At 52.0% G+C, this 18,545-nt stretch overlaps 1 protein-coding gene across 6 annotated transcripts in view; it reads left to right on the top strand.

Moving 5' to 3' along the window:
- LMO1 (LIM domain only 1) overlaps positions 1-12,411 on the top strand; it is a 49,638-nt gene extending 37,227 nt beyond the window's left edge. For all 6 annotated transcript variants that reach the window (XM_084772969.1, XM_084772965.1, XM_084772967.1 and 3 more), the window contains 3 exons: positions 6,826-7,039; positions 9,818-9,943; positions 12,002-12,411. In XM_084772969.1, the coding sequence (XP_084629095.1) occupies positions 6,834-7,039; positions 9,818-9,943; positions 12,002-12,107 (438 nt within the window). In that variant the 5' untranslated portion in view covers positions 6,826-6,833 and the 3' untranslated portion in view covers positions 12,108-12,411. The remainder of the gene's footprint in view (positions 1-6,825; positions 7,040-9,817; positions 9,944-12,001) is intronic.
- The last annotated feature ends 6,134 nt before the right edge of the window (positions 12,412-18,545 follow it).

The following is an 18,545-nucleotide window of genomic DNA, read 5'->3' as shown; positions in this document are numbered from 1 at the left end:
CACTTTCAAATTGCCGTATTCAAGGGGGCTTGATGCCTAGGAGGGGCACAGGCAGGCTCTGCTGGGGTGCTTTCCTGCAGATTCACATTTGGGATGGGCCCAGGCGGGCGGTAAGAGCCCATCTACGAAGCTCTAGCTCTCTGAGCCCTCCTCTCAGCAGCTGAGGTGGGAGGGGACGACAGGGCGGAGTGCCGGAGGCTACCATGATCAACAGGGATTCACGTGCCTTCTGCTTCCTTCTCTCTCTAAGGTGCCAGGTTTTGTTCAAAGCAGAGTTTGTTTTGGAGTGATGGCTGTGACAACCCGTGCCTGTGTGCACCTGTGCCTCAGTGTATATTTACATCCGCGCACCAACATGTGTGTGGACCCAGCCATGCATATGCACGCTTGCACGCTTGAATGTGCTTTCACGTGCCTTGCTGAACACCTGGCGAGTGTCAGTTCCAAGCTGGACACTGACAGAACTGATGTGGGAGAACTGGACAGAGACAGCTGCTTCTTGTGTGGCCCCGTGGAGGGGTATTTGTGCACCCTACCCACATGTCCTGTGGCTGAGGGCGTCTTTGTACCTCTGTGTCTTTCAATCTCCATGGAGTCTCCTGTGTGACTTTCCTTAGCACTCATCACGCAGCTCTGCTTTGGAGCGGAGAAGTCACATACTTGTGCCCCAGAGACACGGTGCCCGGTTCAAATCCCAGCTCTGTCTCCTACATACAGACAAGCCAGAAACCTTTCTTTCGCCTCACTTTCCCCACTGTTAGAATGGAAGTAATGACAGCAGTTAACACAGCAGTGAGTAGAACTCTCAGGGTGCTAGGTCAGACTGCCCAACCCAGGGTCCCCATCTGTAACAGGGTCAGGGGTGCTCACAGTAAGAAAGGGGAGCCCTGGAAGGCACCAGGCATCCATGTTGTCCTGTGAGGTTCTGGGTAGGGCCTACAACTGAGATGCCTCCTTCTCTGGCCTACTAAGGAGCCAACACAGGGTCCATTGAGAGATTATGACAGACAGTAAGGGTGTTCATGCCTGGGCCCCCCAGAACATTGCTCCGAATCTCTGCGGGACCTTCCTCTGAGCCCCATGGCTATCCTTTCCCACTCAGCTGGCCACTGGAGCTGCCTTTTGGGCAAACAAATGGGGCTGACTTCCTCGAGCACTTACTCACCCTGGCTGTTGGACTGGACACCGAACTCTGGCCAGGGCCTGTGTGACTCTGACCACAGTGGCAAAGTCATATCCATTTGCTGCTCTGCAAAGGGAGTCTCTGTCCCTACTGTGGGGCCTGAGGTGGGGCTGTGACAGTGGACACTCATCTAACTTGACAGCCAGGCTCAGCTAGGCCTTAAAGCCTCCTTCATAACTCATGGCCACTCTCTGAGAAGACTTCTTTTCCTTTCCCTTCCTTTCTTCTCTTCTTGACTTTTTTTTTTTTTTTAAACAGTCTGCCTCCCAAGTGCTGGGGTTAAAGACATGGAGCACCACACCTGGAAAAAGTATTGGTTTTATACCCATTTTACAAAGAGAAAGACTAAGGCCCAGGGTTAACGAAGGCTAAAGGAAACGTATCAGATAAACCCAGATCAGGGACACTCCACAAGTAGCCGGCCTTTCTGCTTCAGAAGTGCTGAAGTCCTAGACTCCTCTAGGAATTCCTCTAGGTTCAAGTCTTAGCTAGAGTTACTATTGCTATGACGAAACAGCATGACCAAAGCAACTTGGGAAGGGAAGGGTTTATTTGGCTTATACTTCCTCATCACTGTTCATCATCTGAAGAAGTCAGGGCAGGAGCTGATGCAGAGGTCCTGGAGGGTGCTGCTTACTGGCTTGCTCCCTATGGCTTGCTCAGCCTGCTTTCAAATAGTACCCAGGATCACCAGCCCAGAGATGGCACCACCCACAATAGGCTGGGCCCTCTCATGTCAATTGCTAATTAAGAAAATACCCTATAGCTGATGTCTTGGCACTCGCTTATAATCCCAGCACTTGGGGAGGCAAAGGGCAGGCGAATCTCTGTGAGTTCGAGGCCAGCCTGGTCTACAAAGAAACCCTATCTCAGAAAACCAAAAAAGAAAGAAAGAAAAGAAAGAAAAATGACCTACAGACTTGCCTACAGCTCAATTTTATGGATAAAGTTTCTCAATAGAGGCTTCTTCCTCTCTGATGACTCTAGCCTGTGTCAAATTGACAAAACAAAACAAAACAAAACAACCCCTCCAAAAAACACCACAACTAGCCAGCACAAGGGGGGGAAATATAACAGGTGACCCAGGACATATTCTCTCTCTCTCTCTCTCTCTCTCTCTCTCTCTCTCTCTCTCTCTCTCTCTCTCTCTCTGACAGGGTTTCTCTGTGTAGCCCTGGCTGTCCTGGAACTTGCTCTGTAGACCAGGCCGGCTTGAGATTCACTTGCCTCTGGGACTAAAGACATGCACCACCACTGCCCAACGACGTAGTCATAAAAGGCATTGTTGGGAGAGTTGGTGAAATTGGAATAGGATGTGTAGATTGGAGAATAGGACGTCCGTGATCATTTCCTGTCAACTGTGGCTGTTTTTACCCTTGTTTTTAGCAATTGGTATTTTACATACCAACAGCTTCTAGGGTGCAGAGACTTCCTGTCTGAAACCAACTCTTGAATGATTCATGGGGAGAAGATGTTATACATGTGTAAACACAAGAAAGAGGATACAGGAAATGGGCACATGGGAGCTACTCCTATATTGCATTTTTTTCTGGGAGTTGGGAAGATTAAGTTAGAAGAGAAGCTGGGCATGGCAGCACAAACCTGTCATCCAAGCCCTTGGGAAGCAGCAGCAGGAGTTCGGGAGTTCAAGGTTCTCCTCAGCTGCATATTGTGTTTGAGATCAGCTTGGGCTACCCAGAAAACACACAAGTGCCTGGAGCGGTGTCTCAGCAGTTATGAGTAGCTACTGGTTTTGCAGAAAACTTGAGTTCAGTTCCCAGTACCAGTGTAGGGTAGCTCCTAACAGGCTGTAACTCTGACTCCAGGAGACCCAATGCCCTTCCCTGACCTCCACAGACACAGACACCTACATATATGTATGTCCATGTGAGTGCAGTGCCTGTGGAGCTGCCTGGGTGGTTATAAGCACACACTGCTCTTCCAGAGGACCTGAGATCACATCCCAGCACCCATGTCCGGTGACTCACAACTGCTTATAACTCTAGCTCCAGGGGATCCAACACTTCCGGCCTCCACAGGCACTGCACTCACATGTACATTCCCCGACACAGACATACACAGATACAGAGTTAATCTTTAAAAAAAAAAAAAAAAAGCTCAAAAGGATAAAAAGTTTAAAAGTAACAAGTACCCAAAGGAATATCATACAATGAGGTATATGTTGTCCCTCACCTCACTCCGGCCTCTGGGCTATGGCTTCCGGTTCCTAGCTTCATCTTGACCTACCATGGTCTGTGAACAATGAGACCACCTGGCCCCATGTCACAGGTGCAGGTCAGGAAAGAGGAGTCTGTTTCAGGTGTCTAGCGTCCCTGAGGCCAGACTCTTAGCCTCCAGCCCACTGTGCCCTTGAGGGGACAGAAAGCCAAGCCTGGATGGTGGCATTTCTCCCAGAGCAGTGGTGAGTACCGTTGGGGCAGAAATTAAGCAAGGTCCCCAGTGGGTTAGGAGAAATACCAGGATTCTGGCCGGAAGCAGGCAGGACAGGCTGGTATGTGCAGTCTCTATCACTGTCAATAGAAAAGTCCAGTAGGGGGCACACCTGAGGCGTGGCCTGCAATGACCTGCAGCAGGGTGAAGTAGAGGCATTAGGGTAGGACACTGGCCTTGCAGAAGGTAAGGGGGTGGGCAGGGTGCTCTGGCGTGACTCAGGCCGGTCCATAGTGGAGCCCACAGGCTTTGCTATTTGGAGAAGCCCACGTTCCACCGGGGAGGAGGAGCCTAGATTGGGCTGTATAGGGAGGAGTTGCTGAGGCTGTGGGTCTGGTTGGCAGGCAGCTTCTTGTGCAGAGAGCATCTCTCCACTGGGGGTGGGGGGGGAGGTGGGGAAGGACTGATGGCCTCTGCCATCCACCTCGTCACTGGAGTGTCTGACTTTGCCCCACATTACAGAGCTGATCATAAATGTAAGAGTTGTGCAGAACCTAGGAGTCAGAGTTTGCATGGCCCTGGGGCTTTGAACAGACAGACTCCTTAAGTAATGATGGTCAGGATCTGGAGACCTCACCTGGAAGGCTTCCCCCATGACCTGGCCACCTCCCTCATCAGCCCTGCTGCCTCCCTCCATGCGACAGAGAAAGGCAGGAGTTTAGCCGGTCTCACGTCAAATACCATTCATTCCCTCTACTCTGAGATGGAGGGTAGCACATGGCCTAAGTGAACTGACTGTTTTAGCAGGTCTAGTATGTGTACCAGAGCATGTGCCTGGGCATGTGTGTGGGCACAAGCAGCCTCCATTGTTAAAGGCGGGTGTTTTCATGCGTGAGTAGTAATTATTGAGTAATGCTTTAAAACCTTTCCTGAAGGAGTGCAAAGCTTTTTTTTTTCCCTCCCTTCCCCTTCTGAAGTCGGGAGTACGTTAAAAGGATTACCATGTAGATTTGATTTTTAGATAACGTTAAAATGGATCCCAAATGGACGTCAGCAGAGGGCTGCTATCTCCCTAATGGAAAGTGCATGGCCCCAGGCTCTGCTCCCAGAGCCAGCAGAGGAGGGGTGGGGAGTGGGGGGGAGGTCTGCAGGGGGCTGGCTGGCTGGCAGGCTAGAGGGGGGCTGGGGAGACAGGAGTGAGAGCCCAAGCCTGCTACATACCAGGTGAAGGAAAAGGGCAGCCGGCATCTTCCTGAGACTATAAAGGCTCTAGCTTGAGGTCTGAGTTAGTGTTTAGATGAACAGCTCTCCTTCCCCGGTGCTCCTCCATAGGCCCTATGCGCAGTCTTCCCATCCTTGGAGCCCTGGGCCTTCCCCTGTTTTCCTATACTTCACCCCTCCCTGTAGGCCAGGCCCTTAGAAGGAACTTCTCTTGAGGTCTGCTTCATGGCCAGAGCTGGGCTGTGTCAGAGGAGGCACAGGCTGACCCTGGGACGGCCGTCATCCTGAATACCATCTCTCACTCAGACCAATTAACCTTTAGAGCCGCATTAAGAAAATTGGGCAGTGAACTTCCCAGCTAACAGATGGTCCTACAATGACTGAAGGAGGGAGGGGAAAGGGAGCCGACCTCTGCCGGCCGGGGGCAGCTACGGGGGCCTCCTCCTCCATGCCCTCACCTGTCCCTTTAGTCCTGTGCTGTCATAGGTCTGAACTCTCTTCTTGCACCAGAGGCCTTCCCTGTCCTAGGGGCTATTCTCCTCTTCAACAGAAGTCAGAGGGGGTGGCTGAGTTGAGAGAGCACAGGCGAGGAACCTGAAGTCCTAAGCCGGCTCTATCCCTGGGGTACAGTGGCCCCCTCTGACACCTGAACTTCATCCCCACCCCCATCTGTAGATGAAGAGTATTTGCCTGGGAAACTGAGGGCCATTCTGACCTGACAGCTATGAACCTAAGGTCTCTAGGTGGCAGGTTCTCCCCCTGAAGCCAGAGGACACATTCCTTCCTGAAGAGGAAAGAGAAATGTAGGAGCATGGATCAGCAGCTGGGCCTGGGGGTGGGCGCAGTGTCAGGGCTGAGGGCGGGAGAGGTACCCAAGGATGGAATTGAATGCTATGCCTAGGAAGAACATAGCTAGGTCTTTGGGGTCAGGCTAAGGTCAGGGGAGACGGAGACTCTAGGCCTGTTGGAGGCTAGCTAATCTAGGAAGGATGGATTCTGCTGTCTGTGCCTTGGTGGTGGATAGAGACTACCTCCAACCCACCCTCTGCTTTCTTGAGAGGCTGGTTCTCCTGAAGCCTGCCTTGTGCAGTCATGGACTTGTTTTCTGTGCTGTTCCCTCTCGACCCCTAGCATCTTAATCTTTCTTGCCTCTGGACATCGAGTGCTCCCATTTCCTCCTCTGCTGCCCTTCCCTGTGGTTCCAGGGGAATGGAAGGGACCATGCGTCTGTAACAGTGTGCTCACCCATGCCCACACTTGCCCATCATGCTGTCTACAGAGCTGTGTGTGAGTCTACGTATTACCTACCAGCAGCCTCTCCCCTTAGTGACTGCACACTGAGTCTTGCCCAGTACTTGTTGCTCCTGATCTGTTGAGAAGCTTGCTCGAACTGGAGAGGGAGTTGGTGTAGGCTGATTGCTAAGCTGGGAGGTTGAACCAGGCTTCAGAGGCTCTGGGAACCTCCCTCTTTCCCTCAGACCAGGCTACATGGGAGTTTGACTTGGACCAAAGCGTTCCCAAGGGGTGCGCCACAAGCCTCCCCAGCTGCCGTCCTGAGCCTCAAACTTTGCCCCAGTACTACCACTCTGTACATATGGGTGGACATTGAGATGCACAGTGACTGTTGCACTTCAAGAAAGAGTGAAAAGAATGAGAAAGGTCTGGGAATCCTAGTGGACCCCCTTTTTAGACCTACTGTGATCAGCTCTAGCTACGTTAGGAGGACTTGAGTCTTCCCGGATCGGATCGTACAGGGCATAGTGGCTGGGAAGGAGAAGAAGGGCCCGGCAAGGCCAACAAACAGCCTCTGGAGGGGGTCTTGCCAGGACAAAAGTATAGGCTATAGCATGTTGCCTGAAGGCCAGGCTTGGGGCCTGGGGGAAGAAATGGAAGATGCGGGCTCCTGGAAGCCTTTACTTAGAAGAAGCAGTAGAGAGAAAGACACACACCCCATTCCTTGAAAGGGGGGGTGGGTATGCTCCAGAGCTCCAGATCAGCCCAAGCCCATCTGCCTTACTTGCCCATCCCAGGTGTGCCGATGCTCTCCGTCCAACCTAAAGGGAAGCAGAAGGGCTGCGCAGGCTGCAACCGCAAGATCAAGGACAGGTACCTGCTGAAGGCACTGGACAAGTACTGGCATGAGGACTGCCTCAAGTGTGCCTGCTGCGACTGCCGCCTGGGCGAGGTGGGTTCCACTCTCTACACCAAGGCCAACCTCATCCTGTGCCGGCGTGACTACCTGAGGTGGGTTCTGCTTGCTCTGCCTTTCTCACACAGCCTCCGTCTTTCTAGCCTGGTGCGGCTTGACCTCAGCTCTAAGCGAGGCAGCCTGTGTGCCACGGCCCAGTGACTACACCTTAACCACCTTATGTCAGCCCTAGGGGCAACCCAAGAGCAGGGTGATGCCTTTAACTCCTTGCACTACCTGGCCTACACTACCCAGGCACTAGTAGCTGTTGGGCACCAAGATGGTCTTCCCATGGGTACCAGTCTGGCTTCAGCCTCACCGTTCTCCTACGGGTATCCAGGAGGGGACATCTGAAAGGGACCTGGAGGAGTAGATGAAGTAGTCCAGACTTGCCTGGGCCTTCCTCCCTAGTGGCATCTCCTGCCCACCTCTCCCCAGAGTCCTCCTTTCCAGGTGTGCTGGGGTTAGGCTCTCATTTGCCTTGGTTGGCAGGGAGCCATACCCTAGGACAAGGACTGCCAATGCCTTTGAAAGATCTGGGCTTGAACCAGCCCTGAGCCTTTAGTTTTTAACTTTTTCTCTGTTTAAATCCCCTGTACCCCACCCTGCCTTCTTCAGAACTCTGTCTCTCCCCCCACAGCCTGAATCTCCTCCCCTGGGGCTGCCTTCCCCACCTCCCCCTACCCCCCATTTCCCCGATTAACCCTCCCTTAGGTCATTTATGACATCAGCAAGGCTGGAAGGAGGCCACGAAGTAGGGGCCTTGGCTGAGACCCAGCACCTGCATTTGGCTCTGTCACTAGCTGCTACATGGTGGCTGGGCAGCCGTGTGGGGGAAGGAACGCCCATCGCATTAATTAGCAGGACTGGGTGAGAGCTGGTGGGACTTGTGCTCAAGTCAGGACAAGTTGGAGGAGGCAGGGTTATCTGGAAACTCCCACCTTCCTCAGAGGATCTGAGATGTGCTTGTCTGCACATCTGTTGCCTTTAACTTTAGCAACAGATGCTTTTTTTTAAAAAAAAGTGATGGTGTCTAGTGCTTCTAGGGTAGAGAGGGAAACTGAGGCAGGGGGAAGGGTTAAGTAAGGATGCTCTTGGGAAGTCAACCCTTGAGGACATAGAAAAGGGCCTTTAACTCTGGAGGTTCCGAATATTTACCTGGGCAGTTGAATTGCAGGCTAGGGAGAGGTGACTATCCAACTGATGGCCTGCCACCAGGCCTGGGAGAAGGGCCACTAAGGTGCAGTGTGGGCTTGTCAGGAACTTCAAAGCAACATTCTGGGTCCTGCCAGCTGTATAGGCCTGGAAGGCATTTCCCCCCTATGCTCTGGTATAGGGTAATGGATGACTTCTGAAGCTAGCTAGACCAGTAGGTTAGGGAGGGGTCATTGCCTAGAGCCAGGCCCTTTGCAACAACTGCTGGTGGCGGAAAAGGCCCCAATGGGCAGGCAGATGCTGTGGCCCAGCCTTTGTCTGCCTTTATCTGAGCCACCAGGCAGCTCAGGCCAATGAATAATGGAGCTGGTCTGCAGGTGCCTGAGCCTGCATAGGACAAATCAGACAAATCGGGGATTAGAGGCTCCCACCCGCCTTTCAACCCCCTTGCACCCTTTAGAGCTTGCTCAGCAGAAAGGAAGCCAGGAGGAGCTTGGTCGGCTCAGACCATTAGAGCACCCAGCCAAGAATTGCCATGAATGGGTGTGGGGTGAACTTCCTGCCCCTAGAGCTTTGCAGCCCCAGCTGAGTGGAGGGATACCCTCTTAAAGAGCCCATTGTGTCTGGCCCCCTTGGATCTTGTTTTGAGGATCAGTTCTGGATGAGAGGCATCTTTAGGTAGGCTGTGCTGGCCCAGCAGCCTCATTTTACAAGATAAACCGAGGTTCCAAGAAAGAAAGAAAAGGAGACATAAGTGAGTGACACAGTGAGACTATGGCAGAATGCAATTTCATAAAACACTGTAATTTTATCTATTTTTGAGACATCAGCTGGGCTGGCCTCGAACTCCCCATGTAGACGTGAATTACCTTCAATTCCTATTCCTCTCGCCTCTACCTCCTGAGTGCTAGGGTTATGGACATGGACAGCCACATGGGGCCCATGTACTGGCGGTGCAGCCCAGGGCTTCTTGCAGGCTAGGCGAACACTCTAACAACTGAGCTGCAGCCCCAGAAAGCACTGTAATTTTAAAAGCAGGAAGGCCCCATCAGTGGCATAGATCACGCTCCCAGAGGAGCCAGGCGTGTGTCCCTGGTGAGTTGTTTATCTCTCCGTGACTCATTCTTTTCTTGAATGGGGATGATACAAGTGTTGACCTCACAGGGCTGCACTGGGATCAAATGAGGTGATTTCTGTAAGCTCTTAGCATGCCCCTGAGCCACAGGTTCAGTTAGGGTTAAGGTTAGACGTTGCTAAGTGCATTGTCCAGGGAGTGATGCATTTTGGTCTTTGACACTCGGGATAACTGGGGGCCTGGGAGGCTCCAGGTGACTGCCTGAGGATGTACAGCCCACGATGGGCAGACTGCCTCTGAAATTTAGGCTTCTGTGGATCTGGAGTCTTTGCTTAGGGACCATCCTGGTGCTTGAGGGACCCTGGTGGAAACCTGAAATGGGTATAGGATGATGGCGTCTACTAATGCCTGACTTTAAGTTATGTAGCCTCCCTGGGGAGTGAGATGCCAATGTTTTTCAAACTCAACCTGGCAAGATCTAGGCATGGTAGTTAGCTCTTAACTAGGCCCGCTTGCTATCCTGTGAGCTAGGGAGTGGGCAGGCCCTTGGGTGGAGGCACCTCCTCGCCAGGCCCTTGAGTCCTCTGTGCCTTTCCCCTGGCAGGCTTTTTGGAACCACAGGAAACTGTGCTGCCTGCAGCAAGCTGATCCCAGCTTTCGAGATGGTGATGCGGGCCCGAGACAATGTGTATCACCTTGACTGCTTTGCCTGCCAGCTCTGCAATCAGAGGTGAGTGCCAGACCCTCAGCCAGCTCAACACACGCCCCAGCCCCTAGCCCGAGGCCCGCTGGTTGGGCCAGGAGCACCAAAGAGCATGCACACAAGTGTGGCTTCTTTTGTCTATGTAGCTGAATATACATGCTGGCTTTACCATACATATGCATGTGCGCGCGCGCGCGCGCGCGTGTGTGTGTGTGTGTCTGTGTGTGTGTGTGTGTGTGTGTGTAGTGTGTGTATCTACATCCTGTGGTCAGATATCTACACTCCGGTACTGGTGCACATATATGGGTGGTAAGTTTCTGTATGAAGTAAATGATGGAGTATGCGTGTGTTTCACGCTATGCATCCATATGGTGCATAGTGTGAAAGTATACGTACACTCAGGGGGAGGGTTGTTTGTATCGGGGTCTCATATATCCCAGGCTACATTTAAACTTGCTGTGTAGCCACAGGTGGTTTAAAATTCCTGCTTCTATCTACTGAGTGATATTACAGGCATGCACTACCATGCCTGGTGTATTCATTTCTGGGGATTGAACCCAGGGCTTTGGGTCCATGCTAGGCAAGCACTCTACCAGCTGTATTATTTTTGTTTGGAAACAGGTCTCATGGAGGCCAAGCTAACCTCACACTGGTGACGTAGTTATGGGTAACATTGAACTCTTGATCCTCCTGCTCCCACCTCCCAACTTGTGGGAGTGCTGGGGCTGTAGGAGTGTGCCACCGTGCCCAGTATGTATGTGCTGTGGACAGGAGATTGGTATGCAGTTGCGCATGTGACTGTAATTGTTCATATACGAGAGTGTACACATACTGTGTGTAAATGAGGTGAGAATGTTAATACACATGTTTTAAATGTGTGTTCTGAGTATCCTTATCGGTGTGCATGTGTTTTTGTGTCCTGTTTAGAGAGAAGGAGTTTCTAGGCCCACAGGCTGAGAGATCTCTTCAGGGGATCTCTCTCCTCTCTCTCTGTCTCTCTGTCTCTGTCTCTCTCTGTTTGTCTGTCTGTCTGTCTGTCTGTCTCTCTCTCTCTCTCTCTCTCTCTCTCTCTCTCTCTCTTTCAGACACAGACAGACAGACAGACAGACAGACAGACACACACACACACACACACACACACACACACACACACACACACACACACAGAGTCTACTCCTATGAATTTGGTTCTAGCCCCCCTCTCTCTTTTGTGAATTTCTGGGCCCTAGTCACTATTTCAGTCCTGGGGAAAGACTTGAGGGATTTAAGGCCTTCACTCCTGGCCTGGAACCTACCACCAAAAAAGCAGGAAATCCTCTCAGGAGCCCTCAGGTCAGGTAGGAATTCATACAAACATTTCCAGGTTGAGGTGCAGAGGGACCTGCAGGGAACCCTAGGCTGTCTGGGTGCTCTGGCCAGACGGCCTACTAGCAGGGCTCTGTGAGGTTCCATCGCCACCTGGTGGTTGGACTGAGATCTGCTGCTGGGGCTGAGTCAGTGACCCCGGGGGCTTGAAGTCTTAGCCACCAGGGGTCATCTTTGAGGGGAAGCTTGAAATCCCTTAGTACTTCCAGAAGCCCAGGAGGCCCATGTTTGCTCCTCCTGGATTGGAGTATAAACTGTGGGCCAGGGTCACACTCTCTTTAGAGGAGAGAAACCCCAAGCTGGGAGGGCAGAGGGATGGAAGTAACCATTTCACCTTCTCCCCACTTCGTCTCGGCTCTCAGCCTCCATCCCTAGTTCTGGTTCTTTGCCCTCTCCTGCATCCTCTCTGGAGCTGGGATAAGTTATCCGCGTTTCTCTCACACCTCCTCATGTGACCTGCTGCCGAAAGGCCTAGGGCTTGACTGTCCGACTATCCCCCCCCCCCGCACCCCCACCCCCAGGCTGCAGGGGTCTGCTGAAAGTAATTGACCAGACTTGCTGTGGCACTTCCTCTATGCCTTCCGGGAAATGTCAAGAGCTGGCGCTCAGCAGCACCACCTCCTCCCCTAATGTCCCACTTCCTGGGCCAGGCTGGGACCTCCTCTCTTTGGGACCTCACCTATAGCCTTCCCCCCCACCCCCCTGCTTTGGTTTTTCTAGATTTTGCGTGGGAGACAAATTCTTCCTGAAGAACAACATGATCTTGTGCCAGATGGACTATGAGGAAGGGCAGCTCAATGGCACCTTCGAATCCCAGGTTCAGTAACACGCAGCATCCGGCCTCCAGGTCCACCTGTCCGTCTGCCTGCTTGACCACCTGCCTGGCAGGCCGGCCAGCCACTCTGCCTGCGCGGGCTGGCCAGCCAGTGTCCTACAAGTTACGACTTCACCCTCAAGGGGAAGGTGGCTCTTCTCCATCGCCACCGCCCGCCCATCTCTGTGGGACCCCTCCTGGGGCCAGGCTCGGCCTGTACAGTCTGTCTTCTGTATATAAATGGGAACATTTATTTTATGAGAAATGTAATGCGATTTTATTACTGGCGTGGATTAAACTTATGAATGTTTCCGGGGACATGACTCTGCGTTGTTTACATGACTGACACGGAACCGGCCCGCCCCACCTTCTGCCTCTGTTGGGTAGGGCGCAGAGAAGCAGACTCCTGCGTATGCCGTTGCCAAGCTTGGCTTTAGGGATCAGAAGAAGAGAATAGCTCAGAGCTCCCCAGTCACGGGTGAGAACTGGGGTATCCCTCCCTTCCTACAAAGCATACATCCTGACCCTGTGCAGTGCCCTAAGAAGAGGGGCAGCATGACAGTTTGAGTTCCTTTTAGCCCATTCCTCACTCACCAGAATCTTTAGCAAAGTAACCAGATGGGGACCCAGTTCTGCCCTCCTGCTTAGGAAAGCCCCAAAAGCCCAAGCCTCATATCGTGAGGCTATGTTCCTTTCCTTTCATGGTGACAGTGTTTGTTGGGTCTAACCTTGATCTCGGTGTCTTGTTCATCAATCAAGAATGTTCTGTTTCCCTTCAGCTTGTCAGTGCAGGCTGGAGACAGTTAGTCAGTCAGTCACTCAGGAAACCTCAGTCTACTCCAAAATCCAGCCTTATGCCTCTATTGGAGCTAACCCCAAGGGAATCCAGGCTTGAGGCTGAATCATCGATGAGACACAGCTCCTGCTTTTGAGGAGTCTGCCAGGGACCTGGAAATCTGACGCCTCAGTAGGAGGAGGGAGATTCAGAAAGCCAGGAGAACTGGCAGAGCACACCAGGGGAGACAGAGTGATTCTGGGGAGACCTGAGATGGGCCCATTCCCTGCAGCAGACATGGAGAGTCAGGGACAGAGGCGCCAATGGACAGGTTGTCAGACGGACACATGTGTGGACAGGCAGAAGAGACAGGCAGGCGAGCCAGCAGGCAGTCAGCCCAGGCCAGAAGACAGCTAGCGGGACCTTCAGCAGACAGGCAGACAGACAGTGTGGCATTTCTATCTGCCTGGCTGAGCTGAGCTCACCCAGGGTAGCAGGGATAAAGCCACAGTGCTGGGCACAGTGCCTAGAAGGGAGCAGAGCAGCGCTATGGGCAGCAGAAAGAAGCCTGGCCAGGGAAGGCTCTCCACCTGGACCCTTGCATCTCTTCTTCAGGGCCTGTTTTCCACATGGCCACAGTGCTGAAGGAGCCAGACTACGGCCTCCAGCTATGGCTGCCCCTCCCGTATCTATGCACCACACCTGCCCCTCCCTTCTGAAGTGTGGTGACAAAGGCTCTCAGGTGCCTCTAAGTCCTGGTTTTGTGGCCAAGGAAAGGAATGAATAGAACCAAGGACCACGGCGTAGGACCACGGCGTAGGAATTCTCTGTGAAAGAGCTATATCTACATATGCACGAGAAAAGAGGCAAAGGGGCAGTGGGCCTGGCTGCAGGGGCTGTCTCTGTGTGTGATGCGTGCTAGATATGGCTGGGTTGGAGTGCTGTCTGTGTGATTGACAGCGGACTGTGAATAAGGCTGGGTATATGCAACTGGAAGGTTGCAGTCTATGATGAGCAGTTTTCTCCCCCCCCCTCACCCCCCAACTTGAAAATGCAGATTACTTTGCTGGATTGTAGCACAGTCCTCAAGACCAGACCTTCTGTGGGCCCTTAAGGCCTAGGATGTACGTGCCTGCTCCAAGGGCCTGACTCCCAACTTCGGAGTTTGCTGCCGATAAAGTTGTAACACAAGTTAATTACATGGTTATGGAGAGATAACGGAGCCACTCGAATGCAGTTTCTGGGCAATTACAATTGTTTCCAACAGAGTTACCATATTGCAGCCATGAAATAACATGTCATTCTGCGGTAATTATGTAATTAACTTGTCTCACCACTCTAGGTTGCACAACAATTAATTCACTCGAAATAAGATGGACTCAAAATCAGACAGGCAGCATTTGAAAGCCCCCCAGTGGAGGAGCTGGCCTTCCAGGAACACCCCGGCCCTCTTCTTCTCTCCCTTACTCTACCCGGGGGGCTTCCTTACCTCCATATGTCCCTGAACAAGCCAACCCCAATGTCATGGACCCAATGTGTTGCTTGCTAACCACCCTGCCCAGGAAGTAAGACTGATCTGGTTCCTAGGTAAACCAAAAGACCCAGCTCCACACTGTCAAGTGCTGTGCTGACTGACTGACATGAGCTGCCATCGCCGTGCTGGCTATTGTGAGGGCCTGAGTAGGATGTGCCTCACCAGGAAGCGTCCTGTCAGTTCAGGGACTCCCTGAAGGCAAACTATGCAGGCCTGGCCTGGACCATGTGAAGCCAGTAGGATGGAAGGGGCAACAAAGACCAAGGGTTCTCTCATGGGGCAACTGAGGCAGGACTGCAGTGACTTCTGAAGCCTAGGCGTTATGAATCTGGAGGGGGTCTGTGCTGTCTAGGGGTGACTTAGGAAAAGCCTCCCCTACCCCAGCCACTGCTCAGGGAAAGTTAAGTGCAGGATATGTTGTGCTAGGTCGGTTCTCCTTGGGGATTGCAGCCCATGGATGATTGAGCGTCAGGGATAGGCAGAGCTGAGCTTCAGAAGCATTGGGGGCCCTTGAACTATGGGCTGACGTTGGGCTACACACAAAGCCTTTGCGTAGCCAGCCCCAGGTGTGCAGGGGGGAGGGGTTCCATCTCCCCTTCCTGTCTTCCTTGGTGACCTGGTGTCAGAAATACTATCACAGGACTCCCAGGCCCCATGCAAGATAGGACCTGTTCATGTTCCCGGACCCTGATCTGAAGCTATGCCACAGGGCAGTGCTTGGAAAGAACCTTGACTCCTGTGCTGCTGCCGCCGCCTGTCACACAGTCTCACGTGGGTCTCATCCCCTGCATCTGGTCACAGTAACCTTCTATGGAGGAAGTACTGACAAAATCCACTTGACGGTACCATCCTGTGAGAGCTCATCTCTATGAAGGGGGTGGGTGCTTTCCCCAATTTCTGCCATCAGAGACCATTTGTGACCAGGCTAACTAAGTCTGGCACTGAGCGATCCCCAGAACCACCTATGTGGCATACCAAGTGAGGGCAGGCCCAGAAAAAAGATCCCTCCTAGCTGCACCGGTTCATCACCCTCGGAGAAAATGCCACAGAGAGAATGGTGTCGGTGAGTCAATATTTAGCTGTCTTTTACCTTTAAAGCTTGAATTTCCTGGAAATGAATGAATATAGATGAGCTGATATGAAGATAGGTGGGTTCAGAAAAATATTTGGTCAAGCCTGGTTTATCATGAAAGAATAATCATATGACACACTCTTCTCTCTCCCTCCCTCCTCTCTCTCTCTCTCTCTCTCTCTCTCTCTCTCTCTCTCTCTCTCTCTCTCTGTCCTCTTTCTGTATCTCTCTCTGTCTCTCTCTGTGTCTGTCTGTCTGTCTCTGTCTGTCTCTCTGTCTGTCTCTGTCTCTGTGTCTCTGTCTCTTTCTGTGTGTGCCTCTCTCTCTCTCTCTCTCTCTCTCTCTCTCTCTCTCTCTCTCTCTCTATTCCCCACATAAAACCAGAAAGAATTACTTTAATCAGAAGCCACAGCCATTCTTTATCTTTGCACGAGATCCCTGGGGGCAGGCAGGCATTCGTTTTACTTTAGCCCATCTAGGGTCTCAGTTTCTTGTCCCTGGGGCAGGAAGACAAAGGATGTCCCAAGTCTTCTCATACTGTTGGTACCACCGAAGTAGATGATGTTTGAGCTCTTGACATGATTGTTTTCACCCACCAGGAGCCAGCTCATCTTTCCCATGGTTTTGTCTTCAACTTTGTAGCACTCTTAGCCCCGCTACCACATCTAGATTCTCTTAAGCCCTTGTGTGTCCAACATGGACTCCTCGTTGCATCCAGAGTTCAAATAGTAAGCTTCATGTCAAACTTCTTCCTAGCCCTTTAGCCATTTGCATCCCTTTCTTGGAGCTTGGGACATCCCTGATGGAGCTCCTTGCACCTGGGTTCCAGGGTCTGGCTAGACCAGAAAGTAGGCAGCTGCTGTTCACAGCTGTAGAGGAAGGTCTGGTTCCTAGTCTGGGCAGGCTCAGGAAGGAGGGGCCAGGCATGTGGGAAATAAACAGTCTTTAAACCCGATTCCCAATGGGGCTATGCCAAACAGGCTTGCATTAAACTTGGACTCCTCAGGTGGCTTTCGTTCTGGGTACCACTCCTCCCTGAGAACAGGTGAAAATGCTTGGTGCTGCTGAGCTTTCCTCTCTCATCAGACCCTAGGTTGCACACCTACTCAAGGCTCTCAGTGGATGATGTCCAGGCTCTGATCTGTGAGTTTATGGGGTTCCAACCAGGAAAACACATTTCCAGTTATTTCCCCTGAGCCTGGGCTTGGCAGAGAATCCAAGACTTATGGGAGTTTGGGTCCCTATGGCTGGTGTGGTCACTTGTGATGAGGATAGCTCTCCTATCCCTTCCACCTTTGGCATACACACAGATTCCAGCAAGGAGGTGGTCCAGAGGGTCTCGCCTGAATGCCAGTTACAGAGTCCAGCCTGAGTCTGCTCTGTGATGGGGTTCTGTTGAGGGACTGGAACTGCCAGGGTTTAGACAAGTTCGATCTTGTCTCTCAGAGCTGGAAGATGCTTGAGGGAACTAAGAGAGGCTTTTGGGTCACACTTCCTGATGCAGTAGGTCCCCTCGCCACTGCATTTGGGGAATATACAGACTCTTCCTGTGGAGATTTTGAGGGCTCCAAAGAATCTCAAGGCTCCCCAAATCCTGTCTCAACTTCTCCATTCACCGCCCACCCCACAGCATAGGTGACATCCGGAGTCAGACACAGACAGAACGGACACAGCGAGCATGACAAAGAGATATGGCAAAGAATATGAGATAGTGCTTGGCATGGTGGCACACACCTGTCATCCCAGCACTTAGGACATAGAGGTAGAAAGATCCAAAGTCCATTGTCACCCTTAGCTACATAGTGAGTTCAAGGCCAGCCTGAACTTTTGTGTCTCATAAACACAAAAGACAGGGGCTAGGAAGGGGAAAGGACTATGGGGTGGGGAAGAAAGATCAAGATGAAGAGAACAAGGGTGAGAGGAGGGCACAGACGGAAGTTTATAACAGCAGGGGTGGCCTGATAGAAAGGGCGGTGTGGTGTGGCATTTAAACGCTGGCTCAGAAGCCAGGTGGGTGACATGGTTAGGATTGTCCTGAGATGGTCACATGGCCTGCATTCATGGCTGCACACATGATGGTGAGCCCAGAGAAACGCCAGACCATCACTTGATGTAGGACACATCACATTCCACAAACTGTGTCATGTCCACTCGTTTGACCTGGGTCCCTCTCCAGAACAGTTCCTGAGATGGGGAGAGAGGCTCAGTTGGTTAAGTGTTCTTCTTCCAAGAAGAGGACCCACATTTGATTCCCAGAAGCCACATTAAAAAGTGAGCATGAACTACACACTTGTAAGCACAGCACTGGGGCTACAGAGGCAGATAGATCTCTTGGGCTGTCTGGCCAGCCAGCCTAGCCTGCTTGATAAATCCCAGGCCACTGAGAGACTATATATATATATTAGATTAGGTGGCACCTAAGGAATGATGTCTAATGTTGTGCTCTGACTTTCACATCCATGAGCACACATGCATTTCTCCTACTGAGGGATTATTCTTGGGTGACGATGGGGCCCGGGACATATTTATCCTTCAAAGTGCATGTCTTAGCCAAGCATGTCAGCCCAGCCTGGCCTGCATTGGATGCTAGATAGGATAACCAGGGCAGGTTCCTCATCTACTCCTCAGCTTGAAGCCTATCAGGGAGGCGGGCCCCAATGCAGCATTCTTCAGTCGGGAAGCAAGTCTATTAGTCATTCAACTGACAAGAATCTAGTGCCTGCCACATGCCAGGTTTGCTGGTAAGAGCTGAGGAGTGAGAATTCCAGGTGCAGGGCAATGGTGTAGAGGTTGGGGGAGAAACAGGAAACACCGAAGTTAATAAACTAAACATATTCCAAGCCATGGAGCAGCAGAGAGAAGTGTATTTAGATCAAGAGGCCTCAGGATAAGACAAGGCGGCTCAGCAAGGAAAGGCAACTGACTTTAAGTCTGATGACCTCAGTTTAATCCCTGATGGAGAGGAATAGCTCCCATGTGTTTGTTGTCCTATGACCTCCACAAGCACACTGAAACACACACACACACACACACACACACACACACACACACACACACACATACACACAC

The sequence above is a fragment of the Acomys minous genome (genome assembly GCF_964271855.1).
Source record: "Acomys minous genome assembly, chromosome: 2".
NCBI classification, from domain to species: Eukaryota; Metazoa; Chordata; class Mammalia; order Rodentia; family Muridae; genus Acomys; species Acomys minous.
This window is presented reverse-complemented; position numbering and strand designations above follow the sequence as displayed.